A 22023-nucleotide genomic window follows, 5' to 3' on the forward strand; every position below is an offset into this window, starting at 1 on the left:
TAGCTTGAATCAAGGCAGCAGAAAAACCTGTTTTCTGCGCCTCGATGTGTCAACGAACTTGAGCGATTAATCCATGGTTATGAACAAGCCGCCGGGACTTTGATTTCCGGCATAGTGCCTCGGGGACTTTACGCGTGGCATCACAACTCGCAACTCGCGTGTTCCGAGCGCCACCCATTCACCTCATCATCAAATGCGTCAATGCCTGCACATGGTCCATGTGTAAAGGTAGGGCTTGCCCTTCAGCTCGGTGTCCGGCTAGCATCCTAAAGCGATGACAGCTACGGCGTCACCTAGTTAGAAGCAGGTCCTCGTTGACAAGATGCTCTCCGAGGCTCGTACTAGTTCGAGTAGTAATACTTCGTACGGAGTACTTGGTAGTGCTAATGCTTTCCAACCCATACGAGTACTCCATTCTCTGTCATAAGCCCCGAGCCTTCCGTGAATTGTTAACATCCATTACCCGGGCGAACTCGGCAGCTTTTTGCCCTAAGCCATGCTCATTCCGCATTGGTCACCTGGAGTACCAACGTTTCTTTCACGTAAACATACAAAAGGCATTCGGTGTTCTATGCGCCCCGTACGTGGATGATAAGATGCGGTGGACAGCTTCTAAAAATACCACAACTCCTTTTCTGCGGACAGGATATATAGTTTGCAGGATATCTCCAGGACGGGCTAAACAGACGGATGGTTTAATCTTCGTGGATTGTACTTTGCTAGCAACTGGATTGCGATAACCAGAAAACCAAAAGGCAGATTATAATGTACTCTACGCTGCCTGATATATACAAGAAAATCCGCCCATTTCAAGTCAATCATGATGCTCGCAGAATCCATACACATTGGGTTTTGGACCCAGATGGTCAAGATGTCTGATTCGGATCCCTTATTGGGAGAAGAAGCTAAATTGTCAAAGAGGGCAAATACACAGCATGGTCTATGGGGCATGGCCCGAGCCATAACTCTCGTCTCGTAATTGAAACAGCTCCTTTATCGTAAAATACTGTGCTGTGCTTGCCTTTCTATCCCACAATATATACACCAATTCTCTTATCTTGGTAGGGATAATATCATTTACATTTCGGGACTGTGACGGCTCTTATTCTTGAAGTTCCGATCTACGCTCTGCTCACGTAGACGCTTCCAGGCGGCATTCAAAGACATCATCACTAAGATAAAATGTTCAGAAAGTTAGAATATGGCATATGCAAGTGGTGAGAATGCAATGTTATAGCCGGCTCATGCTGTTACGATATCAGTTTTAGATACCATGCCAGAGACGCTTGTTCATAGGCACTTATTGGTTGAGATCTTCCGACATATATGTCCACAAGATAACTCATTATTTGTACTCGTTAGGCATACCATTTTTGGATCAATGAACAACGCAAGCAGCGAAAGTACGTTGGGCTATCTAACTTGATGATCTATTGAACAACATCGTGGATGGTGATCCGGTGAGGTTTGGCTGATATAGTAAATATTGTACATATCTCAACACGATGGACACACGTGAGTATGAACTCGCGCTCTCTTGGGCATGACTTACATCGCTCTGGTGAATCATAGACACACAAATCTAATTTACACGACACACGCCATATTTGAGACAACTGGGAAGGTCAAATATAGTCGTCGCCATTCTAAAACCCAGCAGTGGCCATGGCCGTGCACACTACGACACTGGCGAGCAACTCCTCTGATGCATCAATAATATGAGATTTGATGATTCATTTTCCCGGGTAGATACTTAAAGGTAGGCAGATTACAGTTGCAATGAAAGAAAACACCCAAAATGCCAATACCTACCTAGTGAGTATATGAGAAAGATTCCCTTAGATGTAGCTATCATACAAAGTATAAGTGTACTTAGGTCATCGTCACGACGACCGCCATGCCGCGACCAAAGTCATACAGACACGGGATAGAGCTATGAACTTGTTAATGATCACCATGTGCGTGGCGACCAAGCTTTTGATGATGCAGAGATGCAAATGGCTGACGACATTTGCAGAGACAAAAGGGGTCCCCTGATTCTGCCGTTACAGAATGATGCGGTGAGCGCAGTTTTGCCATATTCGTAATCCCTGCCAATTGCTTGCAAGACTACAGTCATACGTCTGAAACACCAAAAACAAGCAGCAAATAATAGACTACTTTCACAGTGGTATTCTCTTTCTCCCTTAATGCCGCATTTCGAATTTGATCTAGTCCGATTGGCAGAGATTCTCAGAAAGCAGATCTACACGCATTTGAGCTGCCATGTACATGTAGTAATACAAGATGCTTCATTCAAAGACAGTCCCTTGAATCGACTGCCTATCTACCTATTGTTTGGCGCCTCGGTGAGTCATTACGCAGGTACTCGATGCAAGGGAAGAGTACCCGAGTACGACGCGGTTTGGCCGCCACAGATACACAAGATTAGAATTATTTACCTATCTACGGAATACCTAGTAATATGCAGTTGCACGGGGTTCACTTCGTGCTCCGTTCGGACACTTAGATGTTGTAGTACTGCCCTATAATACCGTGCTTGTAGTCGAAATTCAGTAGGTACCTACCTAGACGCAACTTTTTGATACAGTTCCGAAGCAATGGAAGACAGTGCAGGAATAAGGGACTTCATAGCGCCATCGTCATGCCATGTCACAGACGCCTTGTCGCATCATGAGCGGCGGAACTTTGGCCCCGTTCCGATAAAGGCAAAGTAGCACAACATGGAAAGTAATACTGCACAAGCCTGAGACATTGGTAAATGGTACCTCGCACGGCAACTTTGGCAGTACCTTACTCGTAATATTTGGGTTGAAGCTAGCGCGGCCTGAGGCAGCGACACCACCGTTTTGTTGATCTCGGTTGCCCCATCAGCCAGTTAGGCTCGGCCCTGGCCAAAGTTGGGGTAAAGCCTATGTACCTCCAGCAGCCTTTTTAGGTGCAAGGGAACTTCCGCGGCCGTCTGGTAGCGCCCCTTGCAGGGAGTTGTGCGTCATCGGCTCGTCAGCACAGGCACCAATAGGCGCGTCCAGCACGCAAACGGCGGGCACGAGGCCAGAAGCCCGCCCTGTTTTGATTAGCCAAGTCCAGTGACCTCTCGATATCGCAGCCACCAATGCTACATTGGTACCTGGAGCACGCCGCTCTGGTACTAAGCTGCCTGCCACCCTCTTATCTAATGCCCGCTACGGCCACTACAAAGGCAGCTTCGTCATCCTCCCTCTCCTCTGGCAGCAACCAATCCATCCATCCTTCATCCATTCCATCCCATCCCATCTCCCAAACCACATCGTTAATCTCTAAGCGTCGCCCAACATGAAGAGCGCCTTGATTGCCGCTGCGGCGCTTGTTGGCTCCGCCCAAGCTGGCGTCCACAAGATGAAGCTGCAAAAGGTTTCCCTCGAGCAGCAGCTGGTATGACAAGCCCAACCCGCAGTGAACGGGCCAGAGCACGAGCGCTGACTGACATTTCGCTTTTCGTTTCATCAGGAGGGTTCGACCATCGAGTCCCAGGTCCAGCACCTCGGCCAGAAGTACATGGGCGTCCGCCCTACCAGCCGTGCCGACGTCATGTTCAACGACAAGCTGCCCAAGATCCAGGGCGGTCACCCAGTGCCCGTCACCAACTTCATGAACGCCCAATGTAAGTCATCAACCTGCACACCGCGGCAATCTCCCAGCATTGCGTGCAGGCTTACTAACTCGGTCGGATAGACTTCTCTGAGATCACCATTGGCACTCCCCCCCAGACTTTCAAGGTTGTCCTTGACACGGGAAGCTCCAACCTTTGGGTCCCCTCGCAGTCTTGCAACAGCATTGCCTGCTTCCTGCACGCCACGTACGATTCGTCTTCCTCGTCGACGTACAAGCAGAACGGATCCGACTTTGAGATCCACTATGGATCAGGCAGCTTGACTGGCTTCATCTCCAATGATGTCGTCACCATTGGTGACCTCAAGATCCAGAAGCAGGACTTTGCCGAGGCTACCAGCGAGCCCGGCCTTGCCTTTGCTTTCGGCCGCTTCGACGGCATCCTTGGCCTTGGCTACGATACCATTTCGGTGAACGGCATTATCCCTCCCTTCTACCAGATGGTCAACCAGAAGCTTCTGGATGAGCCCGTCTTTGCTTTCTACCTGGGAAGTGGCGACGAGGGTTCCGAGGCCGTCTTCGGTGGTGTCGACGAGTCTCACTACTCTGGAAAGATTGAGTACATTCCCCTCCGCCGCAAGGCTTACTGGGAGGTGGACCTCGATTCCATTGCCTTTGGCGACGAGGTTGCCGAGCTCGAGAACACCGGCGCCATCCTCGACACCGGCACTTCTCTCAACGTTCTTCCCTCCGGCCTCGCCGAGCTTCTCAATGCTGAGATTGGCGCCAAGAAGGGCTTTGGCGGCCAGTACACTGTTGACTGCTCCAAGCGGGACTCCCTTCCCGACATCACCTTCAGCCTGGCCGGTTCCAAGTACAGCCTTCCTGCCACTGACTACATCATCGAGATGTCTGGCAACTGCATTTCTTCCTTCCAGGGCATGGACTTCCCCGAGCCCGTGGGTCCTCTTGTTATTCTTGGCGATGCTTTCTTGCGCCGATACTACTCTGTCTATGACCTCGGCAAGAATGCCGTTGGTCTTGCCAAGGCCAAATAAATAGTTCAGTAGCACGTGCTGGAACTGGGTGTATCTAAGAGGAGCACTGCTTGTGTGTTGGCAGAAGCCAGTTTTGGTTAATTGAGCAGCTTTGAGTGCAGGACTACAGTATTGCGGGGAGTATGGATCAAGACTGCAACGTCGTTTATGTAATATAATGGATACTGGTTCCCATTTGCTGTGCCACGATTTAATTTGATGTCATTGAATTGTTGCATGATGCCATTCTCGGATTAATGATAAATGTCGACTTGGTACTTGACTATAGGGACTGTGTGCGAGTGCATTTGTGCCTTCTACTTGTATCGTTGGGCCTCTCTTGTAGGATATTGGTGCATGTCAACCACCAGACAGATCTACCAAGTACATGTAAGAGCTAAGGTGTGAGATTCTGTGCATTGCTAGCACCATACTAAATAGAGGTAGCTTGATAGGCAAGATAGAGTCTGCATGGGATCCATTACCCTGCATTACTGCCAAACATTTACAATCTTGACGGGTTGGTGTTTAGGGCCCAGGGAACATTGGTCATTTGACAATATGGAACAATCTCGGGCTAAAGAAACTTTGGAGGATGGATATTTTAATTTAGATACTTGAAGTTAGAGGGTTGATGCCTAGGTATAGTAGGTACTATACCTACCTCTAATTGGAAACTATCTTAGTACCCGTGGATGTTTTTGGTGCTTCTCCCCTACAGATGCATAATGCAACTTTACTTACTACTAAGGTAGGTTCTTATTAGTAAGTGCCTAGATATTTGATGTCATGTCACCGTTCATTCATCCATTTAATAAAAGGTGCATGCAAGAGACTAAATCTATTCCATGCATTAGCAACACCTTATTTGACGAGGTGGCTTTGTACTGTAAATTGGTGCCACAATGAACCTAATCGATCACAATGGCTCTCCAGTAGGGTAGCCTCGATTCTTCCAGCGCAGCCGCAGCGGGTCAGCGGCCGTCACAGAGCATCACAGGAGGGGCGCGGCGCCTGTTTTGGGGGGATTCAAGGAAATCACGTGCAGGCAATTTTAGACTTTTCCCTCGAGAGAGTTAGCGTGATCCTGGCCCAGGGAAGTACTTGGCGATCCAGGACACATTCTTCCTCAGCAGGCTCAACAACGGCAATCCATCGTGCAGCCGCCTAGAAAACCGCGGAAATTTGCTCACCATCGCCTCCGGCTGCCTGTCGTGGCGATTTGCAGGCGCGGCGTTTGATTGCACTGCGTCTGGTGGATGTAGACGCTTTGCCCGGGCCTTGATGAAAAGGTTTTGGAGTCGCACCAGCACCAGTCAGCCCTCTACAACCGCGTATCGCGACGGGGCGCGGCCAGCACCACGACGACGGACACGAGGCATCCAGCCAAAATGGCGCAGCCCACGCCCGACGATGCGAATGTCGTCACCATGCCCGACAGCCCAGCCAGCGGGCATCTTGTTGCGTCGGGCAAGCGGAAGCGCGACAATGGCGACGGCGACGGCGACGGCATGGACGTCGACGTAGACAAGGTCCATGACGAGGGCCGGGACGGCAACCAGGGCGACCGCACAAAAGAGCCGGCCGAGGACACGGCTAAAACTAGGGAGCTTGTCAAGGCCTTCTTTGAGGTTCTGCGAAGGTACGGATTGCACTCATTACTCACTACTGCCTTCAAACAGCCCCCCCATTTTCCAAGGCAAGTCATCCAAGGCTGACCATCGGCATCAGTTTCGCCATCGGCCCCTCCATCCTCGACCGCCCACTACCGCTGCCAGAGCCGGCTTCTGAAGATGAACCCCAGGCAAAGCGCCAGAAATCGGCCGAGCCGCCTATCAAACAATCCATTGCCGACAAGGTGGCAGCCGACGCTTATTCCTCCCTCGACGCCATAGCTGCGGACATCTCTTCCGCCGTCAAATCATCACTGTCTGAAATGGACCCGGCCTCTTCGGATTCCGGTGCGAGAGCTGTGACCCTTAAAAGGGCTGCGCAAATCAACGAATTCTGGGATAGAGCCTCGGACCTCGCCCGCCGCGAAAAAGCATACCCGAAAACGCGGCAGGAGCCTGCAAACGGAGAGGCCGAGTCGCATACTGCGTCGGAGAAGAGCGAAATGGTTTTATCGCTCGTCGGCTATGCGCCTCAAGAAAGGCGCTTGTTTTCCAGTTTACCGCTGTCCAAGGATGTTGACTTGTCCGACGTTAACCTCCCGCCGGGCGTGTCCATCACCCGAGTTATTCCCTCCAACCCCCAGGACCGGACGCAAACTCTCGGCGAGCTGTTTGCTCCGCCGCGTCCTCTCCCGCCTCTCCAGCCGCCAAAGCAACCGAAAACCCAGGCCAAGGGAAACCGTTTGGATTTCTATCATCCCCACCTGACGGACAGCTCCCGGTACCGGGGCAACTCGTACTTCAACACGAAACTGTCTACTGGCTACTATCTGGACTACAGTCAGGCCGCGCCTTCATGGCAGACGAAGACGAAGCAACATGAACGTGCGCAAAGTCTCGCTGGTCGAAAACCCTCACTTTCCGAGTTGGAAATGTCGGAGATGGAGACCCTGTTCCGAGGGGCCTTTTCCACATTTGCACCGTGCAAAGACGATGCTGCTGCAGTAGTGCCATCCAGCGTTGCCGGCCGGATTTGGTGGCAGCGCAGTGGCAAGCAGAGCTTCCAGAGAATGATTGAGGTAGAATATTATGGTGACCTCCAAGATGCAGAACCCGTCGATGCAACCCAATCAATGGAGGTGGACGAATCAGCAGTGCAAGACGCAATTGATAATTGGGACGAGACTGTCATTGATCCTTCCCTGGAAGACATCATGGGATCCAAGCACGACGAGCAGGACAAGGAGGCTGACGAAATCCTCGAGGAGGTTAGCGATCTAATCGAGACTCTGGCTTCTTACCAGCGCATCCGCAACCTAACGCTGCCCAACTCACAAAACCGCCAGTCCAGCGACCCGGTGAATGGGGACATGCTGGCCAATGCCGGGCCACAGCCTTCGGAAGAAGAACATGCTACTTACTACATGCTCAAGGCTCAATTGGCTCTCATCATCAAGACGCTACCGCCGTACGCAGTGGCTAAGCTGAACGGCGACCAGCTAGACGATCTACTCATCAGCACCAAGATCATGGTCCACACTGACCAATACATGGGGACGATGGATGAAGACGAGGCGAGCGCGCAAGCCCGATTGAAAGCACAACAGCAAGCTGCCCAAGCTGCCCAAGCAGCACAGGCCAATGCTAGACCTCCACCGCAGCGTACGCCCAGCGTCTCTGCCGTACCGTATCCTAACCAGTACGCGGCGGCAGCGCCACCGAACCAGTATGGCACGCCGAACCGAGCTGCACCCCCTCCGCCTCCGCAATATTACCGCCCTACACCGGCTCCCAACTACCAGCAGCCTCGCAACCTGGGACCGCCAGCTCCCCATCAGCCAAGGCCACAGCCGAACCAGTATACCCGTACCAATGGCTATCCCAACCAGTACGCTACCCAGCTTGCTAAAGCACAAACCCCATACGGTCATCAAAGCTTGCCGCAACAGTACGCGACCCAGCAGAGGCCAAACTATGGGCAGATGCCACAGCAAGGCACCCCAAATGCTCGATACACCTTTCAGCCAAACTACCAGCATCAGCCAGCCTCGCCAGCGCCCCCAAACTACGGCCCTTACGCCAATAGCCCAGCCGCGATCCCAGCCAGAACCATGTCCCCTCAGGTGGGAAACCGGCAAACATTCAGCCCATCACCTGCCGTGCCACAGAACCAGGGATACCAGGCCCCAACCCCAACCATGGCCAGCCAGATGAACAGGTTTCCGAGCGGCTCGAGCCAGACCGGGACCCACAGCCAGAGCCCCGGCTTGACTGGATACCATACCGTCATCCCTGAGGCTCAGCAACAGCGGATACTGGACCAGGCCAAGGCTCGTGTGGCGGCCCAGGAGAGATCGGCCATGTTTACCGACAGACTGTCGCAAGCTGGCGTCTCGTCAGGCTTCTCAGGCATGGGGGTTGATGCCAGTCGGCTCGCGGCCATCCGGGCGACCGTGGCTAACCAGAACAAACCGCAGACGCCCACCCCTCCGAAACCTGGCGTGAACGGCACAGCAGGAACGGCACACGTACCTTACAAGGTGACTCCCGTGCCCGTGCCTGTGATTCCTACTTTGCAGCGCAAACCGACTTCATAATTTAGGTAAAGGTCATGAAATGAACGTCTCGGATATGGAAGGGGCAATTACGCTTTGTGACTGGCAACACCTTGGCGTTGTTGAACGGCGTTAAGAGGGCTAAGGGTTCGTATAAAGGAGTTTTCGGCAAAAGAACTTGAAGAGAATGATTGCACGCTTTCGAAGACGATAATGCAAAGGGCTGTCTCCCATACCTTGGGGACGTGGGGATGTTGATATGGGAGAAATGGCTTGACTATTTTTAATACCTTTTTTTATTTCTTCTCTTTATCCTTTTACTACGGGAGTGATGAGATGGCGGCGGTGGGAGGGAGACAAAAGAGGCAGCCCGTGAGGAAGATGCCGTTGATGAGTCGGGAGGAACCTGGAAAAATCGCCATGTAGACTTGGGCACTTATGATATGAGACTTGAGTGCAAGGTCGAAACATGGTTGCGCATAGCTCTATGAAGCCCAACTAACTAATACTAGTCGGATGGGACGGAGGGCTTCTTAGACGTGTTCTATTTATTTATTTATTTTTCTTTCCCTTTTGGACTGCACTCATGAAAGAAGGGGCGAAGGTTGGAAGAGAGAGGTTTTGCTTCGGCTGGGTCAGCTCTGGAGACGGGAACTCTGGGAGGCAAACACACACTACACACCAAAAAGCGGCCAGGGAAGGATATGGACTTGTTAACTTTTTTCTTTTTTTCTTTTTCTTTTTTTTTTTCCCACTGTAGTGTATGAAATACCGTTGGACAAATATTGGGGTTCAATAGACGCCAGAAAGGAGGGCCTTTTTTTTTTTATTGCCTCACAAGCAAAATATCATGTTTAGTGGCTTTGGGATGAATTTTCTCGTTATCTCTTTTCTCTTTTCTTTCTTTTTTTTTTCTTGCGAGGCTGTATAGTAACGATGGAAGGGGAACCTAAAAAAAAAAATGAGCACCGTTTCGCATTAAAAACGCCTGCGGACATGCAAAGTGAGGTGTGAGCTGAAATTTGTCTATACAGAGTTGAGGGGGGGTATCGTTTCGTCATCCATGTCTTTTTCTATCCCAGATGATCTTCTCTCTCGGATCATCGTCATTTCAAGTGTCGTAAGATGATGATGTGCGAGATTCGCATACAAAATACGTAGTAGTAATACAAGCTAAAGGGGAAGAAAAAAAAGGGGGGGCAGTGAGGCAGTGAGAAAAGGGGTGAGGGAGGAGGACCGAGAGGTAGTCATCTACGGGGCGTATCAAGTACTCCAAATTTGTAGAGAGAGGTACAGCTATATCTCGGTGCCCAGCTCCTTGGCCAGCGCCTTCTCCTTATACTCAATAACAATCCTCCTCAGCTCAAAGACGACCTCGACGAAAATGAGGACAATGATGATCCACTCTAGCCGGGTGCCGTGCTGCTCGCTAGACATCTCGCGTAAGACCGTGGCAATCTCCTGGGCGTAGTCCATCTTCTGGTTGAGAGCACGGATGCGCACATTGACGTCGAGAGCGCGGCCAACCTGGTCGTAGTAGCCCTCGAGCCCCAGCTCCGACTTGCTGTCCCAGAAGATGTCGGGCAGGTTATCCGTGAGCTCCGAGTAGTGGTTGAGCTTGGCACGGAGGCTGAGCAGCTCGCCAGTCTTTTGCAGGATGAACTTGCGGCTGAGCGGGACGCCGGTCCCCTGGGAGAGGAGGGCCGGGATGTTCCTGGTGCTCTCAAAGTACGACGTCAGGGCGGATTCGAGGACGGCAAGCTTTGTGCTGCGGGCGAGGCCTGAAGAAAACGCAATCTTGGCGAGCGTCGTGTCGAGAAAGTCGCCGTCTTTGTGCTCTTTGCGGGTGCCCAACACGACGACGTCGCCCTTGAGCGTGCTCGTCTCCCGGCCATTGTCCGTGGTGAACTCTAGGTCCTCGACTTCGCGCAGTGCCTCAGCGTGGGGCTCCTCGGCGGCCCGTAGGATCTGCTTCGTCACGACGTCGGGGGGCAGCGACCACGTCACGATGGTGCCCGAGGGGAAGACGAAGATGTCGCCGCCGTTGACGCCCCGCGCGTGGACAACCTCTGCGGCATCGAAGCGGGTGCCGTCGGGGTCGATTGCGAAGCCGTGCGACGACAGAATCTCTAGCACTACGGGCATGTTGAAGGCCTCGGCGATGCACGTCGCGCTGACCATGTTGGACGGATCGGCTTCTGCGGCGTCGATGCCGGGGCTGCCCTGACTGCCCCGCTTCGGCTGCTGGGCGATGATGGCGACTCGGCGCAGCGAGTTCTTGGTCGGCGTGGCCCTGGTGGGCTTCCGCTTGGCTACCGGAGAGGCATTAGCAGCTCCGGGCTGGTCTTGGTCACGGCCTTGGCCTTGGTTTTGATACAGGTACGGCTTCGCATCGTCCCCGCCGGGCTGTGAGGAGAGGTATGGATTCGACGTGAAGAAGTTGCGCTTCCGGGGCAAGCTGGCGGGAGTGGTGAGGTGAAAGGACCGGCGAGGGCGCGGCGCAGGGACGAGGCTGTGAATCTGGCGAGCAGCGACATTGACGCTGATTCGCAGCGGCGGACTCCTCATGGCGGAGGTGGTCTGCTCGCCATGGAAGAAGGAAAGGCTTTTGGATGTTGGTTGAGCTCAATGACGGCGGGAGCGTGCAGGGATCTTTAATCTTGAAGATTGAAGATGCCGGCCCTGCAGGTTCTAGAATGATTCAATCAAACCCCCCCAGTTTGTTTTGTCGAGATCTGTTATCGCCATGTGACAAGTCACATGCCTCTACAGTACCTAGTACTCGTAGTAGTGCAATAGTAGGTAGTTTTTGGCTGGGGTTTGGCTGGGCTGGGCTGGCTGCCGGCCTACCTGCGCTAGGCCGCTTCGGGACACCGCCTTGACGCCGGCAAAGTCTCCACGCGCCAGCTCACCCGTCGCTAGCATTTATACCGCCACGCCGTAAAGGCAGTGGTAATTACAAGTTACGTTGCCAACCCCATTCAGCCAGGGATTCTCCTTCAACCTCCTCCCCTTTTTATATAATTTCCATCTTGCTCGCCAGGCGTCTGGAATTTTCCTCTCCTCTTCCCTTTTCCTCCACAACCCATATTCTATATCCTACAATCCACCCTCCATTCTCCATTCTCCAGCTTCGCCCGTAACCCCTCACACCAACCATCCCCCACCATGGCGCCCATAGAACTCAGCGAGAAATACGACAACTATGACTATCCCATTGAGGCGGCCGAGCCTCTGGAGGGCCACTCCGGAAACCTGACTCCCGAGCAGCAGGCCAAGGTCCACCAGCTGCGCCTGATGCTCGAGGCTGAGGGCATCACTGAGCGCCTGGACACGCTCACTCTGGTATGAGATCCCCCCTAATAAAGGGTGCGGCATTGGGTCGGGCTCGGCTATGACAGGGAGGGGAACAAGAGGCTGACTCGTCGTGATTTGCAGCTGCGATTCCTCCGAGCGCGCAAGTTTGATGTTGAACTTGCCAAGCAGATGTAAGTCTCCTTATCCATCGCCCGACTTTACTGCTGTCCAATTCTGACCGCCGTCAGGTTCCTCGAGACCGAGAAGTGGCGCGCCGAGACCAAGCTCGACGAGATCCTCCCTACCTGGGACTACCCCGAGAAGCCTGAGATTTCCAAGTACTACAAGCAGTTCTACCACAAGATTGACAATGTGAGATGACGAAAAGACGATGGGGCTCGCCCTTGCGCAAAAGCTAATCCGTGCCACTAGGATGGCCGCCCCGTTTACATCGAGACCCTCGGTGGCATTGACCTGACTGCCATGTACAAGATCTCAACCGCCGACCGCATGCTTACCAACCTTGCCGTCGAGTACGAGCGCGTGGCTGATCCCCGTCTGCCCGCCTGCTCCCGCAAGGCCGGCCACCTCCTCGAGACGTGCTGCACCATCATGGACCTCAAGGGCGTTACCCTGACCAAGGTTCCCCAGGTGTACTCGTACGTCCGCCAGGCCTCCGTCATCTCCCAGAACTACTACCCCGAGCGTCTGGGTAAGCTGTTCCTCATCAACGCTCCCTGGGGCTTCTCCACCGTCTGGAGCGTTGTCAAGGCCTGGCTGGACCCCGTCACCGTCAAGAAGATCAACATCCTCGGCAGCGGCTACCAGAGCGAACTGTTGAAGCACATCCCCGCCGAGAACATCCCCAAGGAGTTTGGCGGCACTTGCTCGTGCCAGGGTGGCTGCGAGAACAGCGATGCTGGCCCATGGCACGACCCTCAGTGGGCCAAGCCTGCCAAGTGGGAGAAGAAGGCTGAGGCGGCTCCTGCTGCTCCTGCTGAGGCTTAGATGGGATAATGTTTGTTTTGGTTTTGGTTTTTAAATACGCTAGTGTTGGGTGTCCTTGAGAGAAGAGGTATATTACTTTGAGAAGCTCAGAAGGCTCGTGTCTGTCTTTTCTCACAAGACTGGGTTGTTGGGAGCAGAAGACATCTGACGGAAGAAAAAATTATTACAATGGGCTAAAGAGGGAGATGGATCTTAGACGGGAGAATGGAGAGGGATAAATAAAGGAGGGAAGCAGGGAAAGCTACTAGGTAGCACTTTGAATTATTCACAGACTTTTTTCGCATACTAATTGGTAGTGTTTGATGTTTACATCGTCCAAGGAGAAGAAGAAGCCGCCGAGCTTGATTTTTGGGCTCTAGATTTCTGGCTCTTTTCTCATCTATTACATGATATCACATGCCATTTCGTTTGATGATGCCGAACACGACAGCTCGTTCCCCCCTTATTAAACACGAACGGGCATTTGATAATTCTAGATCCCGCCCCATTTTCTTCAATATTGTCTGCTTACGCGGTGTAATTTCCTTGATTCTAATAAAGGAGAGGGGAATAAAAAAAGAGAGATATAGCCGAACAAAATCAATTAAAAAAACCAAAAGAGCAAACAGGATAAACATGAAAGAAGCGAAATGCAATGAGGAAATGAAAAAGAGCTCGTCGCGTTAGCCACAATTGCTTTCGCAAAAGTCATTTGAACATCATCGTTGCCCTTGACGCCTGAACGCAACCACCCCCCGGCAGAAATCCCACTTGGTTTTAGTTGGGTGCTAATACCTGTAGCCAAAAAATGATAGAGTCGTAAAAAAAAAATGCCCGAATCAAACATCAGGATGGAAGCACATGGGCCGTAGCAGTGGCAGCAAAGCACCCTGTCGATCCCTACAGCCTGGCAGACCGACAGACCGTCTGTCTATTCTCGTCCTGCTGCATCCCCTCCCCCCCCAATCACCGCCCCTTGGCGACGACGTACTCGCCCGCGACCCTCGCCCGCTCCATCTTGGCCACGACGGCCGGCATGTCCCTCTTGAGCCGGCCCAGCCCCTGAACGGCGCTCTTGAAGCCGGCCTCGACGCCCTCCTGGCGCTGCAGCTGGGCCACCCCCAGCGCGCCGGCCTCGCGCTGCGCCGCGGCTGCGTCTCTGGCCACCCGGTCGTGGAGGTCGTCGTCATCCTGCCGCATGGCCGCGCGGATGCGCTCCGCGTGGTCGGCGGCCACTTTTGCGGGCACGGAGCGCTTGAGCGCCGCGACGTCCTCGAGCAGCTTCTCCTCCTGCGTGATGAGGTCGGCGACTTGGCGGCGCTTGCGCGTGTCAAAGGGCTCGTAGACGGTGTCTGGCGTCGACGCGGAGCCTCTGAGCATGTCGGGCGATACGGGGAGGCCGTTGATGATGAGGTTGGGCGCGGCCAGCGAGAAGGTTTTGTTGATGTACTGGCATTGCCGCAAGGTCAGCATTCTTCCTCGTTTCCCTCTTCTTTCTCTCCATCATTGAATCTCTTCTTCTTCTTCTGTGCCATCCCCGCCTCTCCTGTCTTGTAGAAATGACGCTTTACCTCGTTCACGAGCAGCTCAATCTGGATGCGCAGCTCATCCTCCTCGGCGCCCTCGACCGGCGGAAACGCTTCGTTGAGGTGCTCGACGGCCGCATTGCGCACGTTGGTGATGAGGTAGGCGAGGTCCTCGGGGCTCTGGAGCTCGATCTTGCGCTGGACCTGCGAGACGACCGACTCGGAATCCATGTGCTGGGTCGATGATGTGCGACTCGATTCTTTTTTATCTTGTTTCTCTTCTTGTGTAGCTTGTGTTGTGTTATACGTCCATTGGGAGGAGCATCTGCTGAGTCTGTTTTGATTGCACTTGGGCAAAGATTTTGCTAATGCGTGAAAAAAGAAGAAAAAATTATAATTAAAGAGTAAATGGGATTGTAGACCAAAGAGGTGCGATAGGACGGCGAATATGGTGGCGCAAGCGAGTTTGCTTGTTTGTCGCGTTGGTGGGATGAATTGATTGAATCAAAAGCGATAATCTTATCTCGAGAGCTGCCACCAAAAACGAACCCGCCCAAGGTGAAATGGGAAGCTAGCCGGTACGTACCCAGGATGGTTCGGTGAGAAGTGGGGGAACTGTGTGACTTCACCTTGAGTAAGTGCCGAGGCTTATTGAAGATGTTAGTATGCAGTCCGTTGTGCGCATTTGAGCAGCTCATCGGATGACTGTAAGTGTTTAAAAAAAGATCCAACAGATTGTACCAAGGACCTCTTTTTATCAAAATAATAGGAACGAAAATGTCAGAATGGGTTGCATGCGTTGGGCAGTCAGGGACATATATGGATACTACCAACGGCAAATCAACGCTCTCTCTCAAGGTGCTTTTGGATGCCACCAAGGTGACGGCCTAGAGATGAAAGATGCCGGGATCAGTACTTGATGTACCGAGATAAGTAGGTAGGACTAGATGGGTGCAAACAAAACCACCAGTAGTACACGCATCAGCCCTGGGACTAAGGCAGCCATCAAGGTTATCGGCTCAAGACCCTTGCATTTGCACCACCACTCCTGCGAGCATGGGCACTACTACCTCATGCCTACGGGCAATCATACGAGGTATATCTTGTTTACGACCTACCTAGGTAAGTATACCACAGTATGGAATACTAGCAGCAAGTCTCGCAGGTATTATAGCGCCGACATGCCTCTCCCACGTCTCCCTTCTTACAATCTAGCTAGCATGCAAATGAGCAACATAGCATGAAGTGCATCCCACTCTCTCCCCCTAACTGAGTCAAGTCCAGCTTCTTCTCCATGCGGCTTTTACTTCCCGTCGTTGCACATGACATTTTCAATGCCAACCGCAAAAGTGTCTCAGTCATGTGGGCTGATGCCCTCCAACTCGATGTGGGCTTTTGCAACACCAACCCTGCACTATTGAAAAAAGAGTTCCATCCGTCTACTGCATCTACCTGCCTTGCCCGTACTGCAGTAACTTCCATCTTTGAATCATCCGCTATTGATACGACGCACAAAATGGCCTCCGGGGCTCTTTATTTCATTGCCCGAATCCGGAGATGCTCCCTATGCCTTTGAGTCAAGTACTGGATACTTGGCCTGTCACAGGACGCAGTCTGTGGGGTAAAGGGCCTCCACCGGTTTCACCTGCTGGCAAGTACCTTCAGTAGCACGCAATACTTGGCGGTACCAAGTGGAGGGGCTTTGGTGGTTCCCCAGCGGCATGCGGGGCAGCCCGACGCTTAAATCGCTGGGCTTCGGTGACAGTGTCGGTACTAGAGACTAGAGACTCGCTGAAGCAGAGCATATTGTAGGACAAAGAAAACGACATGGAACATGGAACTGCAGGCTTGATTCTGCATCTACACAAAGACACAGCTAGAATAGAAATATGATACCTGAGATGAAGAATTATTAACGTCTCCCTCCAATTCCGCAATCAATTCGGGCCTGAGCTTCTACTAATGGCACCAAACCTCTAGACTAGCACCTCATTGTATGGAAATAGTACGAGTAATCGAGACACCAAAACCTGCATGCACGTGCTGCCCAACACAAGCTGTCAATGCAAATACATGAGTAGAAATTACCTATCTAACTACCTAACCTATTTCCATGGCCAAACAAAGTGCAAAAAGTGCAAAAACCCCAGGTGCCTCCCCAACCACCAATCCAGCCGAGGGGCCCAGAACCAATAATCCGTAAATACCATATTGACATACCGAAACCAGTATCAATGCCGCAGCATACTCCTCCAAATGCGAACGTAAAACGCCAAGCGGCCCTGGGAGTGAACCGAGGCAGTGCCCTCCAAAGAATAGTAATACCAGGCTCCTCACCTCCACGACTCGCCACTTCCGGCCTGGAGTGTGCACCGAATATGAGAAAAAAACAAAACAGGCCAACCGATAACAAGTCCCAAAACCTTCAGACGCCGTCGGGTACAGACCGACACTGGTGAATACAAAGTCAAGCAAACATCTCGTGAGAATAAAAAGGGGGGATATCTAGATGATTTAGTGTCCCGGATGAGGGGAGAAGATTGGGTATGGTGCGTGACGACAAAATGGCAAGACGGTATGCTCAGTGCGGAAGCATATTTTCAATCTCCTCGTCGGTGAGGTGGATCTCGTGTACCGGGTCTCGTCTATTCTCCAGAGGAACGTAGTCGCAGTCGATGTACGAGGGAAGAAAGATTTCTAGACATGATCAGGTTAGTCTCTCGTTTACCTGTCCTGTCCTCTCCAGGCCGTTTGGTGTTGGGGAGCATACCAGGGTTCCACATGAAGCCTTGAGCCGACGACAGGTAGGTGATCTAGCAAGGACTCAGCGTCAGCACATCTACACCAGAAAACACCGACAAGAAGACCTACGAGTCGGGGAGGGCCATCAGGCGCCCCAATATTAATGACGGTGGACTCTTGCTTGGAGAGAGCCGGGCCTGTGCAACGTGGTCAGCAAACGGGTGCAACACAAGACGGACGACACGGCGTATTGGGCTGTGCCGGCTGGCAAGCTCCTGAACCGGTCATGGCATGCGCTGCTGGAGGACAGCATAGGGTAGAGAGGCGGCGTACTCAGAAGGCTTGGACGGCGGCTGTCGAGCGCCACGGCCCTTCCCTTGCCCTTTGCCTTGCTGCTGGGGGAGGCGGACGGCGACGAGGGCGACGGCGAGCTGGAGTAGGAGCTGTCAGACGAGCTGCCGACCGTTTCGGCGGAGAGGCTGTATCGCGGAGCCATGGACGATGGAGCTGCCGGGATCTTGATTGACGAGGACATGCTTGGCCGAGGGCGAGGGTGGCGAGGGCGGCTGGGCCAAGTCTGTGTGAATGTTGAAAGCCGCAGAAGAGGGGAGTCGGAAGACTGAACAAGTGAAATACACTGGGATGAACCGAACTGCAGGCCAAGAGCGGCAAATACTGTAGACGACAGGGCAGGCAGGCAGGCAATAGACGGGACAGATCAGTCAAGTATCCAGGCGGAAGCGGACAGGATGCGATGCCGACAGCGGCGTGGAAAAAGCGTTGCGAGTTGTTGCGAGAAGTGGTGTGAGGCCAAAAGACGAAAGTGTGACGAAGAAGGTCCAAGTAGGCGAGATGAGCATCCCGGGATTGGACAACAGAGGCCTTAATCACTGTGAAGCGCCTCCAAGCCGGCGTACACACTACCTGCGAGGTACCTGGTAGCGGAAACCTTGTGTTGGAGACGGCGCACGACTCCGGAATCTTCCTGCGCTGTGACAGAAAATGGCATCCAATGTAAGGCAACACTCATGTAGGCCCCATGTACGGAGTACATCCCAGACAGTACCTACCTGGCGATCGGAAGGGAAAGAGAACGAGAGGACGAGAGGTACTGGCTACTTGGCCCGATGCCGGAATGCGGGCGCGATGCACAGTGTCGCAGGTAGCCAGTACCTCGAACCATGCCCATACAGTGCAGTGCAGTGCAGCGCCGTGCGGTGCAGTGGCTGTCTGTCACAGGCCTGATTCTGATTCACGCCTAGACATGGACGGATCATCATCCCGTGATGCCTTATCGCCCGCTGGGCACCGGTACCTTCGCGGCATTAGAGCCAGCTGTCACGGCTGGTGCGGATCCTTACCAATGGCAAGTACCAGGTAGCTCGACAGGGATCGAAATCCCCACGCCGATGCAAAGACGGCGCCATGGCTGGGGCCCAATCGGAGGGCCTGAAGTCGCCTGAGGCTGGGCTGGGGCTGGGCTGCTGGGCTTGGCTGGGCTTGGGGGGGCCTTTGCCTTTTCCACAGCTCTTACTGTAAAGCTACTGAGGTGAAGCAAGCTATACCTGTAGGGAGTACTAAAGTACAATCTTGGTGGTCATCTCATAGCAAGTGTACTTGGATCGGGCTGGGCTGGCTTTAGGCACTGATTGCTGCAAGCACTAACATTCAGCCAATGACGCCCCGCCCTGCTCACCAAGGTGCCGGATGGGGCCTTAGCGTCGAATGACTCTATCGTAGGTACTCTTTGTCTGCTGCAAGCACGGAGTACAAGGTACAAGGTACGAGTACTCCGTAAGCACAAGCTCCATCTCCAACTCCAGGAGCAGCAAGTTGTTATCGCGATAACGCGCATGCCACGTGACGTGACTAAGCAGCCCCAGGAAAGGCTGCGTCTCGTGTTGACGCCTGGCAGTCTAAGCTGATAGCTTTGGTTGCGTAACGAAGTAGCTGGCTAACACTTGTCGAAATCTTTGTAACCCAGCATCTCAACAACACAACCACCAGCCACCAGATTCACCACCAGATTCACGCCTCGATTCATAGCGTCCTCTTCTCTTCCGTCCATCCCCCCAATCCCCTCGAATCGCAGCCAAACACACACCAGCCCCACGACCTGCATCATGGGCGACGTCCTCGTGGAAAGCCAGGCCACCACGGTGCCGCCTCACAAGAGGGCCGTCCCCTCAGCCATTCCCAACATCGACGACTTCGAGGGCTTGCCTACCGACGGCGAGGATGACTATGCCACTTTGAAGAAGCTTCAGAGGCAGTTGGAGTAATGCTTCCCCCCTTGCCGCGGCATTCCGTCCTCAGTGCCCCTCTAGACATCATCGTACTTGGAACTACGGCCACTAACCACCAGTCCAGGTATATCCAGCTCCAAGAGGAATACATCAAAGACGAGCAAAGGTTCGATTCCGCCCTTATACCACATGACGAACTTAACCCATCATTCCCGCAATCCAAGACAAACGCTGACTCGTCCGATTCCACCCCGCAGGAGTTTGAAGCGAGAACTAGTACGAGCTCAGGAGGAGATCAAGCGAATCCAGAGCGTGCCTCTCGTCATCGGCCAGTTCATGGAGGCCATCGATCAGAAGTAAACCAATTCCCCAACCAGCCACTGCTTGCAAATTCCTCATCTAACCTCTCCCTGCAGCACCGGCATTGTTCAGTCAAGCACAGGCTCCAACTATGTCGTCCGCATCCTATCTACCCTCGACCGCGAACTTCTCAAGCCCTCCTCCTCAGTTGCGCTGCACAGACACTCCAACGCCCTCGTCGATATCCTCCCCCCGGAAGCCGACTCCTCCATTGCCATGCTTGGCGCCGACGAGAAGCCTGATGTGACATATGCCGACGTCGGTGGTTTAGATATGCAGAAGCAGGAAATCCGAGAGGCCGTCGAGTTGCCTCTGACACACTTTGATCTGTACAAGCAGATCGGTATCGATCCCCCTCGCGGTGTCCTGCTATATGGCCCGCCCGGAACTGGCAAGACCATGCTTGTCAAGGCCGTCGCCAACTCTACGACTGCCAGCTTCATCCGTGTCGTGGGCTCAGAATTTGTCCAGAAGTACTTGGGAGAGGGTCCCCGAATGGTCCGCGACGTCTTCCGTATGGCACGCGAGAACTCGCCCGCCATCATCTTCATTGACGAGATCGACGCCATTGCCACGAAGCGATTCGATGCCCAGACCGGTGCCGATCGTGAGGTCCAGCGTATCCTGCTCGAGCTGCTCAATCAGATGGACGGCTTCGATCAGACCTCCAACGTCAAGGTCATCATGGCCACGAACCGTGCCGACACGCTGGATCCCGCCCTCCTGCGTCCCGGTCGTCTCGATCGAAAGATTGAGTTCCCCTCCCTGAGAGATCGTCGCGAGCGTCGTCTCATCTTCACCACCATTGCCAGCAAGATGAGCCTGGCCCCCGAGGTCGATCTCGACAGCTTGATTGTGCGCAACGACCCTCTCTCTGGTGCTGTCATCGCTGCCATCATGCAGGAGGCCGGTCTCCGAGCAGTCCGCAAGAACAGATACAACATTATTCAGACCGATCTTGAGGATGCTTATTCAAGCCAGGTAAAGGGAACCAGCGACGACAACAAATTCGACTTTTACAAATAAACCATTCGAACCTCTTGTTTATCCGACGAAGGCTGTTATTGATGACATGAGATGGATAATGTTGAGGAGGATCACGGAGGGGCGGGCAGGGGGAAGTTTGTCCACTATTAGAATCAGGCGGCTTCTTTTTCTAAACCTAAGGAAGAATAGGGGGGAACCTGGGTAAGGAACAGAGAGAGGAGGGAATTGACCAAACCTCGGGAGATGAACCGAAAAAAATGGTAGCTGTTGATACCGCCTTTAATGGATCTACGGCGTTTGGAATCTAGTCGTCCTGGGCCGCTGTGTAACACTCGTCATGAATTCTTCTTTGCTTGTATTCGTAGCAACGCCATCCACATACAACAAGGGTGCTTGACACGACGAATAAGCCGCCGTGAATAGGTTGGTCGACTTTGTGCTGAGCGGCGAGCTAGATGGCATGCTTAGGTACTCCGTATAGTAATATCAAATATCAAAACAGGCAGACAAATATGAATACATTATTCTCCAACATCTACAGACATCACAAGAAACTTACAAATACACAAACCAACACAAGTATTATAAAACATGGAAAATCAGTCAATCAATTAATCAAAAACCCGTTTCTCGCTAAGTTAAACCGTGTAAAAGCCTTCCAGCAGAGAGCGCCTACCGCTCTCCGTTCCTTTTTTCTGTTATTTGAACAATTTGTTTTTTTGTTAACCTAAGAAGTCCCTTTTTTCCTAATCCGATAACTTGCATCTATGAAATTAGTTTGGCGTTTTGTTTCACCCAGCCTTGATCCTTTCCCTAGCTAAGAAAAATTGACACACGACCCATTGACCTGAGAGAGAATAAGACAGTATCATAGTCACCGCGTTGCAAACAGTAGGATAAATCAATACAGGTTGAGAAAGGAAATGATAAAAAAAGGAAAATGACACCCTCCCCCCAGACGTCAAAATGTTATGGTCGAGCTTGCTCGCGTTACCATTACTCAATACGCCTCGTTTCAATTCGTGTAAACAAGAACAAGAAAAGGACAAACACCGGTGCTATGCTGACAATGAACACGATAT

General features: G+C 52.7%; 7 protein-coding genes across 7 annotated transcripts; 4 read left to right on the forward strand and 3 right to left on the reverse strand.

Moving 5' to 3' along the window:
* Window positions 1-3215: 3215 nt before the first annotated feature.
* On the forward strand, window positions 3216-4837 carry TRIVIDRAFT_215801 (uncharacterized protein; the record flags this gene model as incomplete). The annotated part of the gene is made up of 3 exons (XM_014102199.1): window positions 3216-3414; window positions 3490-3643; window positions 3715-4837. 3 exons carry the CDS (start codon window positions 3316-3318, stop codon window positions 4647-4649), a joined length of 1188 nt encoding a protein of 395 aa, XP_013957674.1.
* Window positions 4838-6019: 1182 nt separating this feature from the next.
* Window positions 6020-8832, forward strand: TRIVIDRAFT_1006 (uncharacterized protein; the record flags this gene model as incomplete). The annotated part of the gene is made up of 2 exons (XM_014101931.1): window positions 6020-6270; window positions 6360-8832. Coding segments are annotated over 2 exons (2724 nt in total), but the record flags the coding sequence as incomplete, so codon positions are not given.
* A 1260-nt stretch (window positions 8833-10092) lies between these two features.
* On the reverse strand, window positions 10093-11364 carry TRIVIDRAFT_37554 (uncharacterized protein; the record flags this gene model as incomplete). The annotated part of the gene is made up of 1 exon (XM_014102200.1): window positions 10093-11364. One exon carries the CDS (start codon window positions 11362-11364, stop codon window positions 10093-10095), a length of 1272 nt encoding a protein of 423 aa, XP_013957675.1.
* Window positions 11365-11964: 600 nt separating this feature from the next.
* TRIVIDRAFT_17075 (uncharacterized protein) lies at window positions 11965-13070 on the forward strand (the record flags this gene model as incomplete). The annotated part of the gene is made up of 4 exons (XM_014101962.1): window positions 11965-12141; window positions 12235-12284; window positions 12342-12465; window positions 12526-13070. Coding segments are annotated over 4 exons (896 nt in total), but the record flags the coding sequence as incomplete, so codon positions are not given.
* A 596-nt stretch (window positions 13071-13666) lies between these two features.
* On the reverse strand, window positions 13667-15016 carry TRIVIDRAFT_111129 (uncharacterized protein; the record flags this gene model as incomplete). The annotated part of the gene is made up of 2 exons (XM_014102201.1): window positions 13667-14529; window positions 14652-15016. The coding sequence occupies 2 exons, from the start codon at window positions 14835-14837 to the stop codon at window positions 14047-14049; spliced, it is 669 nt and encodes a 222-aa protein (XP_013957676.1).
* A 2171-nt stretch (window positions 15017-17187) lies between these two features.
* Window positions 17188-17883, reverse strand: TRIVIDRAFT_131807 (uncharacterized protein; the record flags this gene model as incomplete). Its single annotated transcript, XM_014102202.2, has 4 exons — window positions 17188-17303; window positions 17377-17419; window positions 17478-17545; window positions 17682-17883. 4 exons carry the CDS (start codon window positions 17881-17883, stop codon window positions 17188-17190), a joined length of 429 nt encoding a protein of 142 aa, XP_013957677.1.
* Window positions 17884-19308: 1425 nt separating this feature from the next.
* Window positions 19309-21269, forward strand: TRIVIDRAFT_74069 (uncharacterized protein; the record flags this gene model as incomplete). Its single annotated transcript, XM_014102203.1, has 4 exons — window positions 19309-19626; window positions 19719-19760; window positions 19852-19950; window positions 20011-21269. The coding sequence occupies 4 exons, from the start codon at window positions 19472-19474 to the stop codon at window positions 20978-20980; spliced, it is 1266 nt and encodes a 421-aa protein (XP_013957678.1).
* Window positions 21270-22023: the final 754 nt, after the last annotated feature.

Source organism: Trichoderma virens, assembly GCF_000170995.1.
Source record: "Trichoderma virens Gv29-8 chromosome Unknown TRIVIscaffold_5, whole genome shotgun sequence".
NCBI classification, from domain to species: Eukaryota; Fungi; Ascomycota; class Sordariomycetes; order Hypocreales; family Hypocreaceae; genus Trichoderma; species Trichoderma virens.